Source organism: Pleurodeles waltl, chromosome 7 (genome assembly GCF_031143425.1).
Source record: "Pleurodeles waltl isolate 20211129_DDA chromosome 7, aPleWal1.hap1.20221129, whole genome shotgun sequence".
NCBI classification, from domain to species: Eukaryota; Metazoa; Chordata; class Amphibia; order Caudata; family Salamandridae; genus Pleurodeles; species Pleurodeles waltl.
Genome location: NC_090446.1, coordinates 1,498,620,707 through 1,498,642,179, shown reverse-complemented (window position 1 = coordinate 1,498,642,179; position 21,473 = coordinate 1,498,620,707). Strand labels below are relative to the sequence as shown.

The window sequence follows — 21,473 nt, the reverse complement described above, 5'->3', positions numbered from 1 at the left end:
ATACATCCTCATTTCTGATTCTGGCAATTTACAGATGGGGTACCAATGGCCCAACCAAGGATTTAAATTTGTTTCAAAGCAGCTATATTTGTGCTGTTACCGGATATAAAATCATGTCTCTTGTGTGGAATAAAAGCAATGTGGAATTTGGTCATGCCACCCAACAACTGCTGGTAAAGAATTCGTGCAGTGAAAATTTGGCAGCATACCACGACTTAACAGATGGATCCACATGTTTATTTCCAAGAGACCACAGGTCTTGTTCTGTTCATCAAAGGAATGGTTGTAGCACACTATAAATCTTATTGTAGCACAATAATGGTTTGTTACATCACTCCGAGGATCTTTGTGCAGTCCAAGGGTAGTCATGTTGTTACACATTCTAGAACCTTGTTGCAGGTGTTGGGGTTTCAGGGAATGAGGCTGTTAAGAGCATATTCACTGAGGGTCTGGAGCACCAAAACACAGTACAGGAAGCAGACGCAGAAGAGGGTAAAATACCAAATATCTGGATACAGTCTTTTAGTTAAAGTTATATAAGCCAATACAAGATTTCACTTTTAGGGCACCAAACAGGTTATCTTGTTGCTATGGTGTGGTGAGAGCTTGGTTAATAATGGGTACTTAGTAGCACACAGCACACAACACACAACACACACACACACACAGAGTCAGTCCTACTGAATCAGCTTTTTCAGCTATTAAATTAAATGACTTGGAAGACCAGTTACCACATAATAAGTAAGGCAATCGAAACAGAAAAGTTCACCCCTCCAAAATGCAAATGGCTCATTAATATAGAGCTTCAACCTCACTCATTCCAGGGCACATATTTTCACTCTCAAAAGTCTCTAATTTTTCCCGGCCCAGCTGAAGAGCTCCTTATTCTACTGGTCCTGCAAAAATGAATCTCATAAGGCTTCCTAAAGAAGAAGATCTTCCTAAATGTGACATGTGTGTACGATATAACAAAGCACTGAACACAAAGACAATTCCCCAAAAGTAATGGAAGACTTGCCAGTGAGAAAGTTTTACGCTTTTCTAATCTAAAAACAAATTGCACACATGGAATAGAAGTGACATCACTTGCTATAGTAAAAATGAAATACAAGACCACCTCAATCATGACTGGCATTCAAATGACAGCATCACTATTTTTTTTTTATTATTCTGATCACATTTTGTAGACATAAGAGCCAAAGAAGAGCTTTCAGGTTTGGCAAAAATAAGATATGATCTGAACTCTGAGCATACAAGATAAATCCCCATTGAGCTGCAATGTGTTGACGTTTAGGCCTTCCGGAGTGTGCAAATCAGAGCAGGAGTCCTATTTTGATGGTCAGCCCAAATCCCTGCTATCAGGGTGGAAGGGTCGACAACACCCCCGACAGGGCTTGGGTGAAGACATTGAGGCTGGGGTCCTCCCCCCATGGGAGACGAGAAAGCACTACACACCGATCGGCTGAGGCCTACCTGCTGAGCTAAGATGTGCGCCCAGTCCGCTCTCTCCTCGCTACGGCATACTGCGGCTGACTGACCCATAGAGCAGGGAGAGAGCACCTGGGTCGAGACGATGAAAGGAAAATAGAAGCAGACGGTGAGTGGTCCCACCCTGCACCCTATGTTCCCTAGGCCTGCATTGTACCTCCCTCCCCCTGCATGCCCATGGTGGGCGTGGAAGCACTACTTCGCGAACTCCTGAACGGGGTGGGGGGGGGGGTGGGGGAGGGGGGGGGGGGGGGGAGGGTGCCTGGCAGGTTCCCACTGGGGAAAACACACTTACACCTCAGTGACAAGAAGAAAGGAAAGGGTAAAAAAAAAAAAAAAAAAAGGGGGTTTGGGGCAGGAAATAAAATCCACTGGGCTCAATCCTCATGACTGCTTGCATCTCCTGGAGTGCTCAGAGATGTTTCACTACTTACCAAATGTGTGGCTTCATCCCCACCTGCACCTGAAGCGCTTGGCTGAATAACAAAGGAACACTACTGAAGTCACAGCTGGCTGCAGGGCTCAAACTACCCACCAGGGGCATTGTACAGAGGGTACAGGAAAATTGAAACCACTGCGCACTGCTGTCCTGGAGCTCTGGTAAAGGCCTACTCGTGCTCAAAATACTCTGTGAAGGAAAACTCTGGGGGGGTGGGGAGAAATGCCAGATACATCGAGCCCACAAGTCTCGGGAAGGGCCCATATGCATGTCTCCTGGGTGGTTAGACGCTTTCATCCTATTTGTAGATCTACGAACTGAGGCACCACTGCGCTGATGTCGCCTTGCCTGTAGTACAGAGTCCTGGGTCAAACTAACAGTACTTTAGCAGGCCAGGGTGGGAGAGCCCGGGGTCTTTGGGTCTTGACTTCTCTACTGGCTGCTAACCATACGTTTACTGGCCGGAGTAGCACCACACTACCAGAATTTATGGCCAAAGACAAAGAACATAGATCGACCAGCCAAGGGAAGCTGGACAAATCTGCATGGGTGACGACCTCCCCTCCCAACTGCCAGCAGACTCGGAACCGCGCACAAATCCAAACAATGCAGCTTTCCTAGAGGCCATACAATCTTCCCGGATAGCCCTTGAAGATAAAGTAGGAGAAGTGCGCTCGGGGGCCTCCCTCCTGCGCAAAGACCTCCACAATGTGGCGGAAAGGGTAACCTCGGCAGAGACATGAATATCGGAACTGGAAGACATGGTCACAACTCTCCGTAAAGATGTGAAGGAAACCCGTGCCACTACTAGCGAAATGCAATGGAGGCTCGAAGATGCAGAAAACGGGCCCGCCGACACAACCTTCGATTTGTGCGCTTCCAGGACGGGGTGGAAGTCTTGGATGTGGCATCATTTCTACAAAAATGGCTATGGTCTTTCCTTTCTCAAAACAAACTTACTTCCTCCCTGCTTTGTTATAGAAAGGGCCCACCGAGCATTGAGGGGCAGACCCTCCCCGGAAGCACCCCCCAGAACCACGATTGAATGTTTCCTAAACTTCCGGGACAGGGATACGACCTTGGCAAAAGGGCACGCTCTGATAGGATGATTCCATAATCAGGGTATTTCCCGATTATACTAGAGCAGTGCAGCAACAAAGATGAACATTCGATGTAGTGAAAGCACAACTGCAGAATCTCCACATACAATACATGCTCATGTTCCTGGTAAAACTCAAGGTCCTAAATCAGGAAATCCCCCCCCCCCCCTTCCCCCCTCCCCCTTTTTTTTTTTTAAAAACACCGGAGGAAGCCTGGGCACGACCCTGATCATCGAGACACCAACTGGGAGTACAAGCCATGCACCCTTACCCCTCAGAAGGTGCCAGACCCAAAGAATCAACCAACTGGAGGGATGAGCGGGCGACGACCCCAGGGGAAGGGGCGTACACCCTGGCGGAGTCAGCGGTCACCCAAACTCCATATGTCAACATCGGACTCGGAGGACACTGGTCCCTCAAAAAAGCAACAGAGAGCACGATGATAGGGGAAGAACTGGAATTGGATATGGAGACTCCACTTCCGCTAGCAGTGACCATCAACGTACTTGAAGGAGGCTCATCAGCAACCACCCCCTGGCGGATGCAAATGTGAACACTCAAGAGTTTTCAGTGTATGCTCTGGCTGGTCATCAGAGTTCAGCTGGAGAGGTAGAAAAACAAACAGCACTCCAACACAGGTCTATCCAGCACTACGGAGACAACTTGATCAGTCCTCCATTGGTGAGTTGCTGATTACAGGGACAGTTGACTCTAGTCAGACATACTGTTGGGGTAATTCAATTGGAGGGAGTGGAGGTCTACAGACCTCTCAGTCTCCCCTGTCGAGTAGTTTATGTTTAGTTTTAGGGGATTCACTTGGGGGGGGGGGGGGGAGATGTGGGGTGAAGAGGGGTGGAAGGGAAAAGTTTTAAGAGACCTTGTAGTTATAAAGTTGGGGTGATACAGACAGACTTGGCGAATATTAGATACACAGAAAGAGGGTCATGTCTCCATTGAGGAAGAGACAAAACAGCTGGGGGAATTCAAGACTGACGCAGCCAGGGAACAGTTACATGGCCTAGACACTGAACCTCAGGACAGACGAGGCCCCTGCCCTGTCTCACTCCAGCCACTGGGCCTGTATGTAAGATGACCACTCCGCGAGTGGATGTCAGGACTATTTCTGTCCTGTCACATGAACGGCCTAGGTGATGGGGTTAAGAGAGGATTGATAGCACAATATATAAGGTGACTCCAACCATCGGTGGTATTCCTGCAGGAAACCCACCTTCGGGGCACACAATGTGGATTTCTAGAAAGGGGTGGGTATATAACACTTGCACACTCGGAATGCATATTTGGATCCAAGGGAATGGGTATTATGATTAGGAAGAGCCCACCCTTTACCACGATGCAACAATGGGTGGATCCACTGGGGAGATTTCAATGAGGTTATGCTAGCGAGTCAGGATAGATTGAATCTGAGGTCTTCACTGACCCTTATTGCTCGCTTCACTGATGCTTTGTGTCTCTGGGACCTATGGCGAATAGCCCACCCACACTAACATTACTCACAAGGTCTTTTCCTGCTTAGACTACATTTTCTCCCCAGCAGGAGAAGCCAATACAAGACATTGTGCGGAGTACCTTGCCCGTGGATTATCAGATCATTCACCACTATTGGGGAAACTGGGTAGTGGAGTTAGAGGCAGCTCGAAATGGAAACAACATCTGGGAACTACGAGACAGGGAAGTGGAGACTGGGCTGAGAGTAGACACTGAACTCTATTTTAAAGAAAATTAATATGCAGTGCAATCCAAAGTAATATTATGGGAAGAATCCAAAACGGTCCTCAAAGACAGAGCCCAAAATCTAGTTGCCCAGAAAAAAAAAACGAGACTTTAGCTCCATAGAAGACCTAGAAAGTCATAATGGAGAAAACCCTAGGTCCTGGACCAGAACCGCAAGTCCTTCGGAAACTAGCACTAATGAGGGAAGAGTACAGAACCATCGCCCAGGAACGTGCCAAAAGCCAAATGTTAGCAACACTGCATAGACTCCATGATACGGGTGACACGGTGGGCAAACTTCTGACCTGGCTGGGCAAGAAAGATGTAGAAGCCAGATGGGTCCATGAGATACTTGAATCAGGAGGAGAAAGTGCTAGATCAGATGAATTCATAGTAAGAGCATTTGCCCGATATAACGAAGATCTATATAGGGCCAGAACATGACACTCGCCCCCAAAATATTCTCCTACTTGGAGACTATCACAACCACCGTCTTAGAAAATGAATCTAGGGAAACACTTAAAGCGGAGTTAACATTAGAGGAACTCTGAATGGCTGTATCCCATATTAACTCCAACAAAACCCATGGGGCCTAATGGACTTCCAGCGGAGTTTTTCAAAAAGTATGCAAATCTGCTAGAACACCACATGCTGAATATATTTCTCAAGGCGAAGGAGCAAGGGTTGCTCCCCCCCCCCCCAATCAATCTTAGGCGAGCAATAATAGTGGTGATCCACAAGGAAGTGAAGCGGAAGGACCAATGTGGGTCCTACCGCCCGATTTCACTTCTCAATGTGGAAGTAAAAGTACTTGCCATCACATTAGCCACCAGACTCCTTAAAGTTATAAATCCACTGATACACTGTGACAAATCAGGCTTTATGCCTCGCAGGTCTACACGATTCAATCTGCGGTGAACACACACCAGACATCGAACTGAGCCACATGTGTTCTTATCCATGGATGCAGAAAAGGAATTCGATTCACTGCACTGGCCCTTCCATGAAGCAACATTGAAGAAGCTTGGGTTTGGTCCATACTTTAGGAAATGGGTTAAATTGCTATACTGGGACCCCGTGGCAGCAGTTCAAGTGAACTGAGTAACATCCTCGAACTTCCCGATTAACAGAGGCAACCGACAGGTTTGCCCCCATAGTCTCTTCTTTTTGTCCTTATGACTGAGACACTGGCCTGCAAAATTCATGACCACTCAGGGATCAGGGGCTTTCAAGTCCCAGAAGCATCCCCATTAGAGATGAAAATCTCAATCTATGCGGACGATGTTATGCTGTATGTCACAGAACCCCATCAGTCCCTCCCTACAATTTTGCAATTGTTTGAAGACCATGGGGGGTACTCCGGCTACAGAATCAACTGGGACAAGTTGGTCTTATAACTTCCACGAGGTGACCCAGGAATTACTCCTTTACCACATAACCTGCCCCAAGTTACACTAGAGTTCAAATATCTGGGCATATACATGACATTAATGGTAAAGGAATAACCGCAACCTAAGGAGAGTGATTTGTTCCTGTTGTAAGGCTATGGAGAGATGGCAGAAACTACCCCTTACCTTACTGAGTGAGCAGCAATATTTGACATGGTGTATTTACCCAAACTGCTCTATGCCCTGCAGCACACGTATTTATCCACTCCCCCCAGAGACAATTGTCATAATAGAGCGGGACGTGTGAATGTTCCTGTGGGATGGTAAACACTCCAGGTTAGCCCTGCAAACTCTGCAACACCACCCATACAGTGGCGAGATAGCCATTCCAGACTTACACTCCTATTAGTAAGCGTCCCACCTTATAAAAATCAATTATTGTTTTTATTCCACAATGGACCACCCTACATTTTGACAAGAATGGTAACTGTGGGCCTTGAAATCTTGTCTGCACTATTTATATGGGGGTCATGGCTTCCATATCTTTCTGCCAACTACCCAAGTAACGATAACAGCTTGGAGCAGAGCGAAGTAAGTCATGGGCTAGACTAATATGCCCACCAGGGAAACTCCGATATGGGAGGGTCGCTGGCTTCCCGAACTTAAGAAACTGCAGGGATTCCGAGCCTGGGATTTAATAGGAATTTCCAAAGTGGGTGACTTACCAGAGAACTGAGATATAATGCCATTCTCTGTACTTCAAAGAGAATATGGGATGCACAAAAAACAAATTCCTCAAATATGCACAGAAAACATGCCTGGGAGGCGGAGGGTCTCCCAGGCGACGGAATCCAGGATTAAGCCCCGCTGGAGGGGAGGCCACTGCTAGAAGTAATGGGGAGAAGTTCGATCTGACTCACATACAGAACCTTAAATAATAGCATGCCCAATACACTGGCGGGACTACAGCAGAAATGGGTGAGAGATGTGAAGGAGATCAACTGGGACGCAGCCCTTATGCACCCAAGAGAAGTGGCTATAAAGCCTAGACTGTGCCTGATCCAATTAAAAGTCCTTCACCGGGTACACCCCGGGTACTAGGACAGTCACATATTATGGGAGGGCTCCTAGCCCGCATTGCTTGAGCTGTCAGGATCCAGAGGGTTCCTTTTTCCACACCATTTGGGAGTGTCCCACAATCCAAAAATACTGTAAAGTAATTACGGAAGATCTGAGTGGTGTGCTTTCTGTGCAGATTCCACTGGACCTAAAGTTCCTCCTCCCGAGTATCTCTACCGATACAAACCTGCCTCGAATTCACCTCCTCTTTTGTGGATTTGGACTAGTTGTGGCAAAAAGAGACACTGCTCTACACTGGGGGTCGGGAGACTGCCCCACGCTGAAGGAATGGAAGGGAGTTGCGGATATGTACATGGGGGTGAAAAGGTTACTTGTGCTAATTTGAGGCTACCCATGAAAATTTCAAAAAGTGCGGCGTTAATGGATAAACTACTATTCACTGGATATTCCGGAGAGCGGGGGCCAGTAGAGAGGGGGCAGGATATGACCATGCTGTTTGCCCATTCACGGAAGTCTGCAATGTTTACCACCTCTCTTAAGAAACCCTTTCCCCTAAATTAAACTTATGTGGATCATTGTCGGTGAGGGTGGGGGAAAGGGGTAAAGTAATAACAGATTTTTATTGGTTGTAGGCACTGACCTGTGGACGTTAAGTGTATGCCAACATATCTGTGTTTACTATTTGCCTTGACCCAGAAGTCATATGTGAAGACTATCAAAATAAAAATACGTAAAAAAAACAAAAAAATAACCCACCCTTCCTTGTAGCATTACCCACCTGGGACTTGATAGTCATTCAACTGGACTATGGAAAGCACTGCACATACAACCCACATTGGAACATAACACCGCATCTTCGCCAGCTGAATTACCTATTTTAATTCAGGGCGTTTTAGATTTTCTAGTGTAGTGTTCCACTTTAGTGGCATCCTTCAGTACAACAGAGAGCAAAGTCGGACTTGAAGATAGAAATAGTATAAAAGAATCAAAAACATGTATTGCCACAAGAAGGAAACAGCAAAAGACAAGCGCCGGTACAGGAAATAACTAAATGGAGGAACAAAGAGCTATGACATGTATACAAATAAGGAAGGGGTAGAAAAAAATATATACATTTTCCATAGAGTTCTGGAGATGGAGCTGGTTATTTCTTTCTATCCTCTAACGCTTAAACAGGATGTCGGACTGCTGGTGCCCCACGCTACAGTACAGACAGTTTTATTAATGAGGGGACTTACACAATGTTTTGTTTAACTCATTTATCAAGCAGTACAATACAAATTCAAGCACATGATTTTAAGCTTCAAGGTGCCAAAGATAAGTCCCCAAGACTGATATAGCCTGACCAAGATGGAGAAACCACCAGAATAAGAGAAAAACAAACCCCCAGTTCAGCTACAAGAGATGCAAGAGTGAAGATCTTGTCGCTTTCAGACAAAGAAGGGTTTCCTTTAACCCATCTGGGCAGTTCCCCAAAATGGGATTTGGCAGAACACTTCCCAGAGTGCTTAATCATCAGCACTCTGTAGGTCATAGGTACTTGGTGTAGGACATGGTCGCAGATTGCTGCAAAAAGGCAAGTGTGTCATTAAGTATGCGTATAAAGCATCTTGTGACCCACCACAACTACAGTTTCCTTAAAACATTTGTCTGTAGTGGACGAGGACATGGACTTCCATCATGTAGGAGAACACATCTTTGCGGCCACTAGAGAAGTAGTAATTCTCTGTCTCCAATGACAAATTATGCTGCATCGTCATCTGAGCCAACAGGTGGAATGCCTATGCACAGACGTACTCCATGCCATCATTTACTGCCAAGAAGAAGAAGGGCATAGTGAGGTATCACAGAAATATGCAATAAGTATCCTCCTGCTTGTCCGCATCTCCAACATTTAGAGTGTAGGCATGTGTGCAGCTGTAGTGGCAGCTAGTGACAATCTTATATTATCTGAAAGAAACTATGTTTAACCATGTTGCTCTTAAGCCCTCTCCCTGTGGCTCAGCACATTAGCCTGCTTCTCTTATGTATTTCGGTGAAAATCGTTCTTGCCAGTGCAGTCTGAGCAATTTGGCAGAAGATGCAGAAAACAATGGTTCAACAGTGGTCGCATACAGCCTAAAGATGGCTTCTATGAACCACCCCAAAGGTGTAGGTGGCCCCCCCTAGGCCCTTGGCCAACTTCAAAAAGTTGATTATTTGGATGTTGGCATCATTTCACCTGGAGTTTCATACGAAATTCAAGTTGCAAGTCTTCAAAGAATGAGTAGACCACCCCTTCTCCCACTGTAGCAAATTTCTCAAGTACCATATAAAGTACCATATAGTGCCTCAGACCATTCAGCCAAAAAGATCTAAAAAAGCTGTGTCAGTTATCTTTGTACTGGTGATCCCAGGGTCCATTCTACCCTCCCTCACCCAGCAGTTAACCACCAGCCTAGAATGTGTTCAGAGCTGCATACAGACGAAAAGATCTAAATACCGCCAATGATGACTCGTGTTCCTCTACAGTGTGGCTTCTGCTTGAAGATGCGAGAGGAACTTCAACAGTTTATGAATCATACACCCTTAAAAAGGTGTTTCAATCTTCAGCCAGGCAGATGTGGGACCACTTGAATGAAATAACGGAGCCAACTGCGCCAATCTACATACCATGTAATGAGACTACATATCTGCATTAAAAATACTGAGACTGAGGTTATGCTAGGAAGCAGTGCTTAACTTATTTAAAAAAAAAAAAAATGAAAAAAACAAAAAAAAAAAACAAAGCCAGGGCCCTCGTCAAGAGGTCACTGCAGCTTGCACCACCCATTGCTCCCGCAGCACTGCCAATGACAACTAACCACTACATTGTTACAAGTGCGATACCTCATACTATTCCAGGCCCTCCAAATCTATAAGAATGGTTTAGGCGGCTTGTAGAAGTAATTTTAATGTATATAGAAGTAATAAACAACTGTTGTTGTGCTAGTTTTTTTAATTAGACAAAGCCACCATAAGGCACAATGTCATAAGTGCCGGTGTTCAAAAGTAATTGCAGTGCCAAGCACTGGAAACAACTGGCTCAAATTAAGCACTGTAAGGAAGGTCTGTAACTACCTACTGCGAGGGACATTACAACTATAGAAGAAGATCAGTAGGAAACAAGCTGGCCCAGAATCCTGTATGTAAATCATATCCTAAGACAAATGACTGGTGCAAAAACTTTACTTTATACATGCAGGCTACACCCCACACGCCCACAGGGAAACCGTACCACGCCAAGTAAAACAGATGTGCAAACCAGGAGTCAGTTGAGTGCTTTCAGGCCACCAACAGGATAGTGCCCATTTATCAAATGACCCAGTGAAGGGTCATTAGGCATGCATGCGACCCACATATAGAGAATGGCACTTTTCCTCAATAAACTAAGAGCAACCCGTAACAAGCAACAGAAAAGCGTACATACTGGACTTAGGTGGGCCAACAGCACAGACTTTAACGATAAAGGCACTGAAGTGTAATTAATGTTCTAATTAAAAAGTATATTTATGTCTTCAATGGGTACCTATATTTGCCCTTGCCTCTATAACATTGCGCATCCAGTGGTCACTCCCCGTCATTGCATCGCCTTGTTGTTAACTCCAGTGTGTCTCTTTCATCATTAGCTGCTGCAGTTATCTTTGTACTGGTGATCCCAGGGTCCATTCTACTCATTCTTAACCCCCAGTTAGCCACCACCCTAGAATGTGTTCAGAGCTGCGTAGTCCGGTGCATAAATGTCTTAAGAAATGTCTCCAGGTCTTGCTTGTTCCACCCGTCTACAGTGACTAGCATAGAAGCTGGCTCCAGCAATCCATCTCGGACGACCCATTTCTTGGGCTGGCACTGACTTCCTCAGAAATGTCTGCATATAAACACTGGAATAGGAAACGGCCATTATGCATCTTGGTCATGGTGGCAACCTGCCTTGCCTGCTTGTGGAGGACAAAACAGGTGATGACTGATTACAGGTAGTCATGCTTAGAGGGACAATGAACATGCATTCTATGTACCCTGTAGCATTCCAGGGTGATAACATAAAATGCAGATCATTTGGGAGGAACAAAGCCAAGAACATAAGCATGCCCATCCATTCCAGCATATCTAGAATATCCATGATGCGCAAGTTGTTTGTCTACTCCTGTCCTCCAGATCCACCAGTTTTTATCAGACATTCTAAAGTTCCAAACCCCGGTCAGGACTTCACTCAAAAGTCCCAGCTGTTGCTTCACAGCCTCTAGTTTCTGATTCAAAGCATGGAATCTGGAATTAAACTTGAGTTTACTTTAGCTACCATTTTCGTAGTGCTGTCTTTTAGTGGAAGATTTTATTGAAGTAAGTTCTAACATCAAAGTGTCCAATGTGACCAGTGTGATTTCACCATATCTGAGGCAGTTTTAAGGGAACCGTCTGCCTTCTTTTGGGCCATTACTTCGGCCTCAGACAACAGTAATGGTCTTTGAGATTTGGGTTGCGGCGTAAGTAGGTTTGGCACACCTTCCCAGTCTTGGCTACCAGGCACTCAGCACACAGAGAGCTGGTGGAGTAACATGGTATTGCCTCACTCTGCATTGCTGCTCCAGTCACGGACATCTACTATGAGCAGCCATGTTGACATTTTTTCCACAGGACAGCAGGAGCTTGTTTAGAGAACCCTCGCCGCTGGTCGAACCAAACTTTGCATCTACACAATGGTTGTAATTTAAATCTGCACACAGTTTCTCGCAATTTTACAGGTTGCGGAGCAGGCAAGAGGACAACTGGCGGAGGTTAGCAAGGTACCAAAACTAAACTGTGTTTGGAAATAGTATACTTTTTCTGCACAGAAACAACTTTCACCCAGTAAGGACCAACCCAATAAATATGGAAATGCAAGCTATGAATAAACCAACTTAAATGAGCAGAACCTGAAATTTCAAGGTAGCATGTTCCATTTCTGCCCAACTCAGTTTATGTCTTCTCATGTACAGCTTCACTTAACATCTGGATTTAACAGCTCATATTTTTCTACAACCACCATCTCCAAATTAATGGCAACATAAAAAAAAATGTGCTGAAGCATGTAACCATAGCAATACACATTCAGGCAGGAACATGACTCCAAAAATTAGACAACAAAAGAATTTCTCTCTGGGTTCCAAATTACCTTTGTTTCGCATAATGTCCCGGAGTTTCAATTCGGCCTTAAAGCTTATTAACAATGGTCACTTAGGGAACTGCTAGACAAGAATAGGTTATACAAAGTGAAGTACTTTTCAAAAGTAATAGTTTCTGGTCCTCTTCTACGACAACAAGCCTTGACCATCTGTCTCTACAATCAGCATTATAGTTTTAATAGAAATGGCTGTTATGTCAGGGAAATGGGAAAAAGGCCAGGGAAGAATTGTGGGGCAAGATGGTCTTCAAGAATGCAATGTCTGCTCAAAGCATTGTTCAAGCAGTGCTGAACAAAGAGCACGTATCTCTTTGGAAATGACAGACAAAAAGAAGGAGCAGGCATGGGAGAAGAGTGGTAAAAAGTGAACATCAAGCATGGGTAATGGAATAAGATTTCAGGAGTCGCATGCAATGAGCGTTAGTGTACTTGCAGATGGAACAGGAATATGAAGGCAATCAGCAGTTCCCAAACATTACAATTTTATGAGATCACTAATGGATGTCTGCATAAATCCCGAGCTCTTTAAGGTCACAGCAGTAATCTAAGTGACAAGATAACTGTTCACAATACATAACCAGTCTAAAAAGCTTGAAAAGTGGTTGTGTGAAGTTAACAATGACGTACGAGGGGGCAAGGAAAGGATGGTGGTATCCTAGCGGACACAAGCAGATTTTTGTTGGCTTTCACAAAGCATGCCTAATAATTAGGGTGGATCTACAACATACTTGCAGCAACGGTTATACACAAAGTGCGAAATGCAACGCTGCAGGCATCATCCGAGGCTACTTAGCTGTGGTATGTCATTGCCCGTCTGCTGACTAACAGAAACCCAGACATCTGAGCTAAGAAGCCCAGCACTGTAACAGATACAGGAGGTGGTAATTTCAGTGTTGCAATGGATATAACTGGTTATTAAATTATCACTATAAAGATTATTATTTTTTTTACATTTTATTGCAAGTCTTTGTTGCCGAAATAAATATTGATGGCAAAGCCAGGTTGAAACAGTGTTTCAAAAACTACAGAGTTGAAGTAGGGTTGGGCGAGAAGAGAGATTCCAAAATCAGTTATCACTTACAGAATGAAAAAAAACTATTTTGCCCTTGTGCATGGCCAAGTAAACTTGTGGAAAAGGGTTTGAGAACTCAGTCTATTTCCCACTAAGGACAAATGTTCCCTTCCATCCCCCCAGGAGAGCGTGCACTTACCCTTCCACAGGGATCCCTATCTCGGGGAATGTAATCTCTCTCCCTCCCATACCCCGACAGGTTCAGGTTCCCAACGAGTCCTGGCTCCATCCTCCGTCTCCTCCTCCGGCCGGGGCCGTACATTCCAGGTTGGCTGTGGCCGGACTCAGACATTGGCGTTGTAGGAGGGACAGCGTTACAGCGGACCCAACGAAGACGGCGTCCAAATGGCAATGCTTTAAACTGGGAGGATGGGACGTGTCCTTGCTTGCTAGAAGAGGATGACGACAGGAGGGGGAAAAACTATTATTGCACGGGATTTGCAACTATTTGTTAGGGTGGGGAGGGAGGGTTGAAGACATGGAAAGAAAAAACAAATGTCTGTGACTGCAAACAGACCCGAAATTGAGTGAAAAGAGTGACGTACTGAACTGCCTTAAAACGAATTCATTGTGGTATTCCTCTTTACATGTCTAAAAGGGCAAGTATAAAAAACTGACAATGTGCTCCAGTTTTTCGTTTCTTCTTTGACATAGTTTTAATGCGGAGATTTAACTATCACCAACAAGCATACAGCTTTTTTTCTTTTAATACTCAACACTTAAATTCCCCAAATGCACATATAAAAAAGCTCCGACTTCCCTGAAGGATTTAAGGGGCATCAGTTTCCAGCCCGATGTCATTGAGGCTAGATATATCGACAGGTGTCAAAGGCTTCTTGGTGATATCTTTCCTAGGACAGTCTTGCATGGGGGCAAAGTGAAAATATTGTGGTCTCAATTGGAGCACATTTCTTTTAGCCTGGGCATGCAGGTGCCCACAGGCTGTCTAAAGAGCAGGCAGGACAAGTGTATGTGTTAATGATCACACTGGATGGGTCACGTTCCAATGGTTTTAAAAGTGAGAATGCTACTCCTGTAGATTTACTACTGAGCGTGGAATAGGATTCAGACTTGTTTTAATAGCAGCCATAAAATGTTAGCAGTACTCAAATTTGCAAAATGTATTCAGGAAGATTTTGCACTGTAATTAATGCAGGTATGTAGGTCTGTACATTGAAATTTGTGCGCATCTCTGTGCGTTAAACTATTTGTAAGGTGTATACAAATGCACACAAACTTAAGAATTTGTGGGTATTCACCTTCTTCTGTTTAATGTCCAGCTATATAAGCAAAAAGGGCATTGGTGTCACAAAAACATGAATACTAATTGTTTTCATGGACTGCACAGCAGCTCCCCAAGATGGATGTATAGGGGTAATGAGGAGACCAAATTCTGCCGGCACCCTTTTAGGATATCCAGAATGAAAAGATTATTGGAAGAAACTGTGGAAGATTACTTAACAAAACATCACTGTTGTTGAATGTTCTGGTTTACCTTAAAGTCAACATTCAAATACCCAGCAAATTGTCACTTAATAATAAATGGTGCTCTACATTTGTCGACGTCAAAGAAGGACAACTATTTTATGAATACCAACTGTAAGTTTGATGGTTCACCTTTAGCCTAAATTTCGTAACCCCTTTTCAGTGTATAGAGCCTCCGGAGGGTGTTCACAACAATGCTCAGCATGTAGTAGGAGGCTTCAGCATGACAGTGTCACAATCTAACTGTGAGTTCCACAGTACCATGTTGTATTCCTGCTATCACAGTCAAGTATTAGCAATGATGTCAGTCTGACATTGTGTTGCTGCAGCGAGTTCACAACATGACATTAAGTCACAAGAATGAAATTAGCTCCTCAGGTTTGGCTTCTAGAAGTATGATGTAATGGATATCACTGTAGAAAATGACTTGTTCTTGCTCGAGTATCGACCACTCCAGGAAATGGACACCAGTTACCCACCTCCCCTCAGAAGCCACACTTCCAACTCTTGAGAATATAAACCATTTTAAAATAAATACAAAAACGTACCTTATACTGAAAACAAATTAATATACTACAATCATAAAGGGGGGGGGGAATATAATGTAACAATGGAGGTTCTCACCTAATGATTTGCTCAGATGCCCAATTAAACATTTAAACCTGTAAGCAGGCATTCATTATAATTACAACTCAAAATCTAAAAGAGCTCAGAATAAAAAGTTTAATATGAATTAAAGTGAAAACATTGATAATATAGCTCGTATTTCCAAGTTGTGATTTCACTCCAGGGAGGAAAAAGTTCTTTGGAGCTAATAAACAAGATTCTTAGAAGCAGGAAAAAAAAATGTACACAGTGATAACAAAAAAGATGACAATATATAAGTCACTCCTGAAACAAAGCTTTAACTATATGTAAAACGGATGAAAGGTACAATGGAATTACAGTAAAAAAAAAATTACAAAAAAGAGTCCTAAGAAGAAAAGGTGGTACAACATTCTTCAATTCTCTGACACCATGTCACTCTAATCAAATAGAAAACATTTAAAAAAAAAAAAAAAAAATGAATAATCAAGAGCAAAAACAAAGTAAAGAGTGTTTTTCAAGAAGAATGTCAAAATGCAAAAGCAAAGCACAGGGACAGAGCCATTAGAATAAGATGAAAAACTGTTACAAGTAGTTACACTATCTTGGATATAACTAAAAAAAAAGCCTGTAGTCTTTTGATTTCCTATTTAAGTCTTTAATTTTTAGGTGGAGCACTCAAGCGTCTTGACCTGTTGTAAAACTTTTAACCATGGCCATCACTTTCACTCATTCATGGGCTTTCAAAAATCTTTTGTTATAATTGTAAATGCTTTAACTTTTGTTCCTCCTTGGGGTGGCTTTGTTACCGCCTTGCAGACTGCCCTGTTACATGGATAATTGCAGGATTGCCGATAAGGTTGACTCCGAGTGAACTTCTTTTTGTGTCTCGCCTTCGCGCTCATGGCAGCCATTGCGCTTTGAATCTACTTGCTTATGTCAACTGATTTACTTTTCATTTTCAATTTAAATGGCAAGAAAAAGTCCAGTTAGGAATTTACAACGTTAATAGCTCTAAATCGAGCAAATGTGAGCCCCAATGCAATGCAAATGGGTGTTAAATTACAGTGGTATCATAACCTTCCTATTCAAATTAAAAAAATTACCCCCCCCCCATGACACAAAAATGCCATGAGAAAATACAGACAAACTCCTCGACCATAGCTGGATTAAATTAGGAGAAAAATGTATATGAACTCAAAGGAAACTAAGATACAGCTAAACATTCTCTCTCTGGAAAGGTGAAAACCACTAGCTTTAATGAAGAGAAACGGGTTAGCACACAAATTCAATAGTCAAGAAAACACACATGCTTAATCTGCAATGGTCAATGAGTCTGTATGGTACTACCATCTCTCAGATTAAAATCTCAGCTGTGTGAATAATGTCCTTCCTGTGTCTAAAGTTAAAACACAAAAATGGAAAATCACTGAGGTGGTTAATACAAATACTCGTTATTGACAGCACCAAAAAACTATAAAGCTGTGGAGAAGCACTATAAGCTTTTCTACAGGGAGTGCAGAATTATTAGGCAAATGAGTATTTTGACCACATCATCCTCTTCATGCATGTTGTCTTACTCCAAGCTGTATAGGCTCGAAAGCCTACTACCAATTAAGCATATTAGGTGATGTGCATCTCTGTAATGAGAAGGGGTGTGGTCTAATGACATCAACACCCTATATCAGGTGTGCATAATTATTAGGCAACTTCCTTTCCTTTGGCAAAATGGGTCAAAAGAAGGACTTGACAGGCTCAGAAAAGTCAAAAATAGTGAGATATCTTGCAGAGGGATGCAGCACTCTTAAAATTGCAAAGCTTCTGAAGCGTGATCATCGAACAATCAAGTGTTTCATTCAAAATAGTCAACAGGGTCGCAAGAAGCGTGTGGAAAAACCAAGGCGCAAAATAACTGCCCATGAACTGAGAAAAGTCAAGCGTGCAGCTGCCACGATGCCACTTGCCACCAGTTTGGCCATATTTCAGAGCTGCAACATCACTGAAGTGCCCAAAAGCACAAGGTGTGCAATACTCAGAGACATGGCCAAGGTAAGAAAGGCTGAAAGACGACCACCACTGAACAAGACACACAAGCTGAAACGTCAAGACTGGGCCAAGAAATATCTCAAGACTGATTTTTCTAAGGTTTTATGGACTGATGAAATGAGAGTGAGTCTTGATGGGCCAGATGGATGGGCCCGTGGCTGGATTGGTAAAGGGCAGAGAGCTCCAGTCCGACTCAGATGCCAGCAAGGTGGAGGTGGAGTACTGGTTTGGGCTGGTATCATCAAAGATGAGCTTGTGGGGCCTTTTCGGGTTGAGGATGGAGTCAAGCTCAACTCCCAGTCCTACTGCCAGTTCCTGGAAGACACCTTCTTCAAGCAGTGGTACAGGAAGAAGTCTGCATCCTTCAAGAAAAACATGATTTTCATGCAGGACAATGCTCCATCACACGCGTCCAAGTACTCCACAGCGTGGCTGCCAAGAAAGGGTATAAAAGAAGGAAATCTAATGACATGGCCTCCTTGTTCACCTGATCTGAACCCCATTGAGAACCTGTGGTCCATCATCAAATGTGAGATTTACAAGGAGGGAAAACAGTACACCTCTCTGAACAGTGTCTGGGAGGCTGTGGTTGCTGCTGCACGCAATGTTGATGGTGAACAGATCAAAACACTGACAGAATCCATGGATGGCAGGCTTGTGATTGTCCTTGCAAAGAAAGGTGGCTATATTGGTCACTGATTTGTTTTTGTTTTGTTTTTGAATGTCAGAAATGTATATTTGTGAATGTTGAGATGTTATATTGGTTTCACTGGTAATAATTAATAATTGAAATGGGTATATATTTTTTTTTGTTAAGTTGCCTAATAATAATGCACAGTAATAGTAACCTGCACACACAGATATCCCCCTAACATAGCTAAAACTAAAAACAAACTAAAAACTACTTCCAAAAATATTCAGCTTTGATATTAATGAGTTTTTTGGGTTCATTGAGAACATGGTTGTTGTTCAATAATAAAATTAATCCTCAAAAATACAACTTGCCTAATAATTCTGCACTCCCTGTAGACAAAGAGAGCACTATTTCTACCCACCACAAAGCGGCCATCTGTGGAGGTTGCCGTTGTAGTAATGAATCGACCAAGATCTTAAGAACGTCAGGCAAGAACCACAAAGAAGTAGTCAGAGGTGGCACAAAGGCAACGAATCCTACACAAGATATTGCGAGGTCCTCAAGGCCCACAAAGAATATGGCTAGATCTTTAAACTCTGCTTGTGCCAATCTTTCATTGCACATTTCTAAGACGAAAATCTCACCACCACTCAAAGACTGTAATAAGTGGGCAAAGGTGACAAAATGGGGTCAAATTGGTTTCCGTTCTTAAAATTACCTCTCATTCTGTCCCCTGTTAGCAGTGACCCATAATATTAAATTGGTTTCACCTAGAAGTTATTGACAATCGGTTCCAAGGTACAAATGTTAATAAATTATCAGGTTACAGTGACTCAATACTGAAGAGCTCGAAGCAGAGATGTGACCTTAGTGGAGCTCTGCTCTTAAAAGCGAGCATTTCAGTAAGGAAAGAGTCACTTGGGAATAGCACATCAGCTCAGAAAGGAAGTGATTTAGGCTGAGACTGTTCCTGTCCTTCCTCAACTCCTCTTCCAGCGCGTGATGGCTGGCAGGAGACAGGTTAAGGTCTAGTAGAAGCAATATCTCGCCATTCTCAAAAGGTAGAGAATACCTCTCATTTGAGGATTAGCAATGCTGTTTTATGACCCTGAACACTAGCCAAAAAGTTACAAAAAATAAAACCTACCCGAACTTCTAGAAACGTTTAAGAAATGTACACTTCACACATAAGATTGCAATGTACTAAACACACCTGAGATTATCAATCTGTTCAAAAAGCAGCGACATATTCCGTAAAGGCAATTCAAAGATGACCGTCCGGACACACAAGCTTGTGTGGGAGATAGGCCTTCCACGGAAGAGGCGTCCACTATCTTCTAGACTTTCCCACAGTAAATTGTTTATTTACAGTGTGTAACACTGTCCATTGCACAGGTTGTGTTGCATGTCTCTTCTATGTATTCGACCAGCATTGCAACTGTTGAATCAGAATATGTCCTGTTGTGAGCTTTTTAGTCAAAAGACTCACCTGCAGACTATATAGCCCTGGATCCATACACTACACACAAACTAAATATGCAATTATCTGTCTTTTAAGACTTCCAGCAGCCTTTGCTACTCTCTGCTACTTAACACGTGTATACCTTTTCTGGGCAAAGCTCATGCATAGCAACTGAGGAAAACGGTAAGTACCTTGGTTCAGCTCTCCATCCTCATCCATAAAAAAACAACCAACATACTCAACTCTATTGACTGCAGAATGCCACAAACCTTATCAGGCTGGTCTGCAATAGATGCATTTGTAAAGTCACACTCCAGATTACCTAAAGATCTTGTAATGCCAAACTTTACACTATACAAGTGATAACAGCAACATTGGGATGGATGTTTGTCTCTATCAGGTCGTGGTTACGGAATCTGAAACGTCTAGCTCAGGTGTTTCATCTTAATGAACATGCAGAGGAGTCATTCTCAACATAAGCAAATTAATGTCTCAGAACATATTAGGACTATTTTAGACAGGTCCAATAGAGACATGTAATGAAAAACTAAGATTATTTCAAAGTAAATTGAGACCACCAAGTCATCAGTATTGATAAATGGTACATAGAAGGTTATATCAGACATGTGCGAAGAACTTATCAGCGAACAGCAAACCTATTTCCAGTGTACAGAAGAAGAATGGATGGTAAACACTCAGGCACAGTTCGTGACCACAAGGTCGTTTTCAGCTCACATGTGGGGCATCCTTAATGCAAACTGAAGTTGGTTTGAGTAAAACGCATGTATGGTTGCTCAGCGAGTTGAACAATCACAGGTAACAGTGCAATGATTAAAGACTCAATCCCGATTAGGCAAACTCAGCCAGAGTACCATAAATTGGGTGAAGGCAGTGCTTAATTTCTGCGGACAGTGAGTCGTCACTCGTTTAAAGAAGCAACAAAAAATGAGAGAAAACTGTAAAACGGTTAAAATAGATGAAAAATAACCTGCAAGAGTAAAACAGATAGGAAGTGTAGCGTGGGAGAAGAAAGGGGCAAGAGTGGCGTCACTAAGCAGATCTGGGCATTCTGCAATAGATCCCCTCCCGAGAGAAAAAAAAAGAAAAAAACACGGATCCTCCAGTAATTTTTTTTAAGTAGTGGGTAATGGCAATATATGTTATGAAGAGCATTTAGAAAAAATATAAGTGCGGTACGAGGCACAATCCATATAACAAAACCAGCGTGGACAGTGCGCACTGTCACTACACACACACGATGCGCACTTCAAGCAGAGAAGCGGGGCTGTGCTTCCAGGGTATAAGCAGAGCACTGCCAACATACAGGCAGCACGGAGGGCAGATGCGGGCTGTGGGCCGCAGCACAGACGCCCCCCACGATACACCCCGGCCCCCCGCACCTCCGACGGTCACCCACCTCGCCTGTCTCCGGCCGGCCAAGCCCGCACCGATTCAATCCCCTCTGCGAGTATTCAAAACCGACATGCGGTGAGGACCAATAGAAAAGCCACAGGGTTTCGACTGACGCGCCTGTGGGCGGGGCCACATGGAACTTCGTGACGGAACTACGCTACAATTGGCTGGAAATTGTAAGGACCCGCCCCTACCAGAAACATGCTACCCGGAAAGTTAATACCCGATTGCTCCGGAAACGAAATACCACTACTGCCCCGGAAGTGACTGTTCACTGTGCACCTTTAGTTTGCGTTCTACTTTTACAACTGGGTTGAGTCCAGGAGAAGGGGAGTCGAGGTTTGTAATAAAGATTCCAGAACTTTCATCCCCAC

The 21,473-nt window shown here is 43.6% G+C and overlaps 1 protein-coding gene across 2 annotated transcripts in view; it reads right to left on the bottom strand.

Annotated features, from left to right (window-relative positions):
* SMG9 (SMG9 nonsense mediated mRNA decay factor) overlaps window positions 1-21,180 on the bottom strand; it is a 94,204-nt gene extending 73,024 nt beyond the window's left edge. For both annotated transcript variants that reach the window (XM_069201260.1, XM_069201261.1), the window contains exons 1-2: window positions 21,104-21,180; window positions 13,614-13,863 (exon numbers count right to left, since the gene is read on the bottom strand). In XM_069201260.1, coding sequence (XP_069057361.1) covers window positions 13,614-13,766 — 153 coding nt within the window. In that variant the 5' untranslated portion in view covers window positions 13,767-13,863; window positions 21,104-21,180. The remainder of the gene's footprint in view (window positions 1-13,613; window positions 13,864-21,103) is intronic.
* Window positions 21,181-21,473: the final 293 nt, after the last annotated feature.